The following is a 2,179-nucleotide window of genomic DNA, read 5'->3' on the forward strand; positions in this document are numbered from 1 at the left end:
CTGATCGCAGCGCCCTGAGGACGCAGCCGTGGGCAGAGCCAGCCAGCAGCCTCCCTGCAGCCGGCAAGTCTGTGCCGAGAGGAGAGGCTGCCAGGAGCGCACACGCAGCATCACGCAGCACCGCTGTCGCCGGCAGGGACCCGGCGGGACCCAGCTCCTGGTCCCCTGCCAGCTGTGACTCAGGACAAAAGAGCAAAAGCCTGAAAGGACGTTTTGTGGGGGCTTTAAGTGCATGGTCTGCAGGGCTGGAAAGATGATGGAGAGCACGGGAGGGCCGTATCTGAACACCGCTGCCGTGACGTCCCCGGTGGGAATAGCTCGTTTGCTGCAGATGATGTTTGGCTGCACCACGTTCAGCCTGGTCGCCCACCAGGGCGGGTTCAGCGCCGCATACGGCACTTTCTGCATGTTTGTCTGGACCTTCTGTTTCGCCGTCACCGTCTTCATCATCGCCTGCGAGTTCACGCGTCTGCACAGCTGCCTGAGCATCTCCTGGGGAAACTTCACGGCTGCTTTCGCCATGCTCGCCACGCTCATGTCTGTCACGGCTGCGGTGATCTGCCCACTCTACTTCGTCCAGCTGGGCTGTTACCCCATCGGCTGCGAGGTAAGAGACTTTCGCATCGCAGCCAGCGTCTTCGCAGGGCTCCTGTTCGTCACGTACGCCACCGAGGTGTTCTTAACCAGGGCAAAACCAGGACAAGTCACCAGCTACATGGCCACTGTCTCCGGGCTCCTGAAAATTGTGCAGGCTTTCGTGGCCTGCATAATCTTCGGGGCGCTGGTGAACGACAGCCAGTACGACAAGTACGTGGCGACGCAGTGGTGCGTGGCCGTCTACAGCTTCTGCTTCGTGGTGACGGTGGTGGTCGTCGCCTTCAGTGTCACGGGTAAGACCGCCCTGCTGTGGTTCCCCTTCGAGCGCGCCGTGGTCATCTACACCCTGGGGGCCGTGCTGCTGTACGTGAGCGCGGCCGTCGTCTGGCCGGTGTTCTGCTTCGACAGCAAGTACGGCTCCCCGCGGCGCCCCGGCGCCCGACAAGGGCCGCTGCCCCTGGGACAGCCAGCTGGTCATCGCCATCTTCACCTACGTCAACCTGCTGCTCTACGCCGTGGACCTGGCGTACTCCCAGCGCATCCGCTTCGTCTCCCACCTCTGACGCGCGGGTTGGCCGCCGCGGAGCTACCCCAGCGCCAACAGCAACAGCAGCCGGGGGCGTGGGGAAGGGAGATGCTCGCCGGGCACACGCAGGAACCATCAACCCAACACCAAGGCCAAGACCGACTGGACCAGCACGTTAACGCCCTGCAGGGGTGGGATGCAGCTGGTGCCGGGAAAACCCACCTCCCCCATCGCTCAACATCTGCCTCAGCCGCCCGGTGCCAGCAAAGACACGATGCAGCTCAAAGCGTGCGGAACGGCCCTTCATCCCCGGGCGGCGGAGATGCTGCTGCAGCCGCAGGGCTGCAGGCTCCAGCGTTACTGAGCCAAATATTAGGAAAGACACTGAGGGTTTTGAAACCGTTACCAACGTCTAACCGTAGTCAAGGGACTGCCCAGGAAGTGGGAAAGTTAAAAGCTGCATCAAGGAACACCAGCTCTGGAGATGAAAAACAATCCCTCTGAGGCTGGGTCAGCTGGGGCTGTGTGGTGAGACGCGAAAGTCTCCCAAGTGTCGGAAATTCCAGTCGGGATGGTTCTGAGAAGAACATCATAGCTGCAATTGTATTTTGAAGATTACGATTACCGCTCCTTCCCCTCCTCTCCTCTGCTGTTTAGCACAGAAAAAGAATGTCCTCAAGCACGCACCTTGGGGGGAAGCATGGGATATTCCTGTTTAGAAACTGAGTCACTGCAGAAATGAACATTTGCGAAATTGGGGCTCTACTGACAAGGCACAGAACAGAGCCCAGCTGCAAAACAACCACGTGTGGCTGGATGTCCTCACCCAGCAGCACCAGAAGGTACCGTGGCACGTGCTTTGTCAAGAGGGTTTTTTCTGGAAGCTTAGAGATAAATTCTGGGGGGAGGGGAGCAGGGGATGCAGAGATGATCTCACAGTGCTGCATGAAAGACCAAACCTGGGGCAGCGCGGCTGGGATGGGACACGACAAAACATGCGTCCAACGGTAACAAACAGGGAGCACTGCCTCAGCCCCTGTTAGGTGCTGGGATTCC

General features: G+C 59.7%; 1 protein-coding gene across 1 annotated transcript; it reads left to right on the forward strand.

The window, feature by feature from the left end:
- The first annotated feature begins 253 nt into the window (after nt 1-253).
- Nucleotides 254-1,160, forward strand: LOC104472073 (myeloid-associated differentiation marker-like protein 2). The gene is given in 2 exon segments (XM_010087617.1): nt 254-1,035; nt 1,037-1,160. Coding segments are annotated over 2 exon segments (906 nt in total).
- Nucleotides 1,161-2,179: the final 1,019 nt, after the last annotated feature.

This window comes from Pterocles gutturalis, unplaced genomic scaffold (genome assembly GCF_000699245.1).
Source record: "Pterocles gutturalis isolate BGI_N339 unplaced genomic scaffold, ASM69924v1 scaffold21396, whole genome shotgun sequence".
Lineage (NCBI taxonomy): Eukaryota > Metazoa > Chordata > Aves > Pterocliformes > Pteroclidae > Pterocles > Pterocles gutturalis.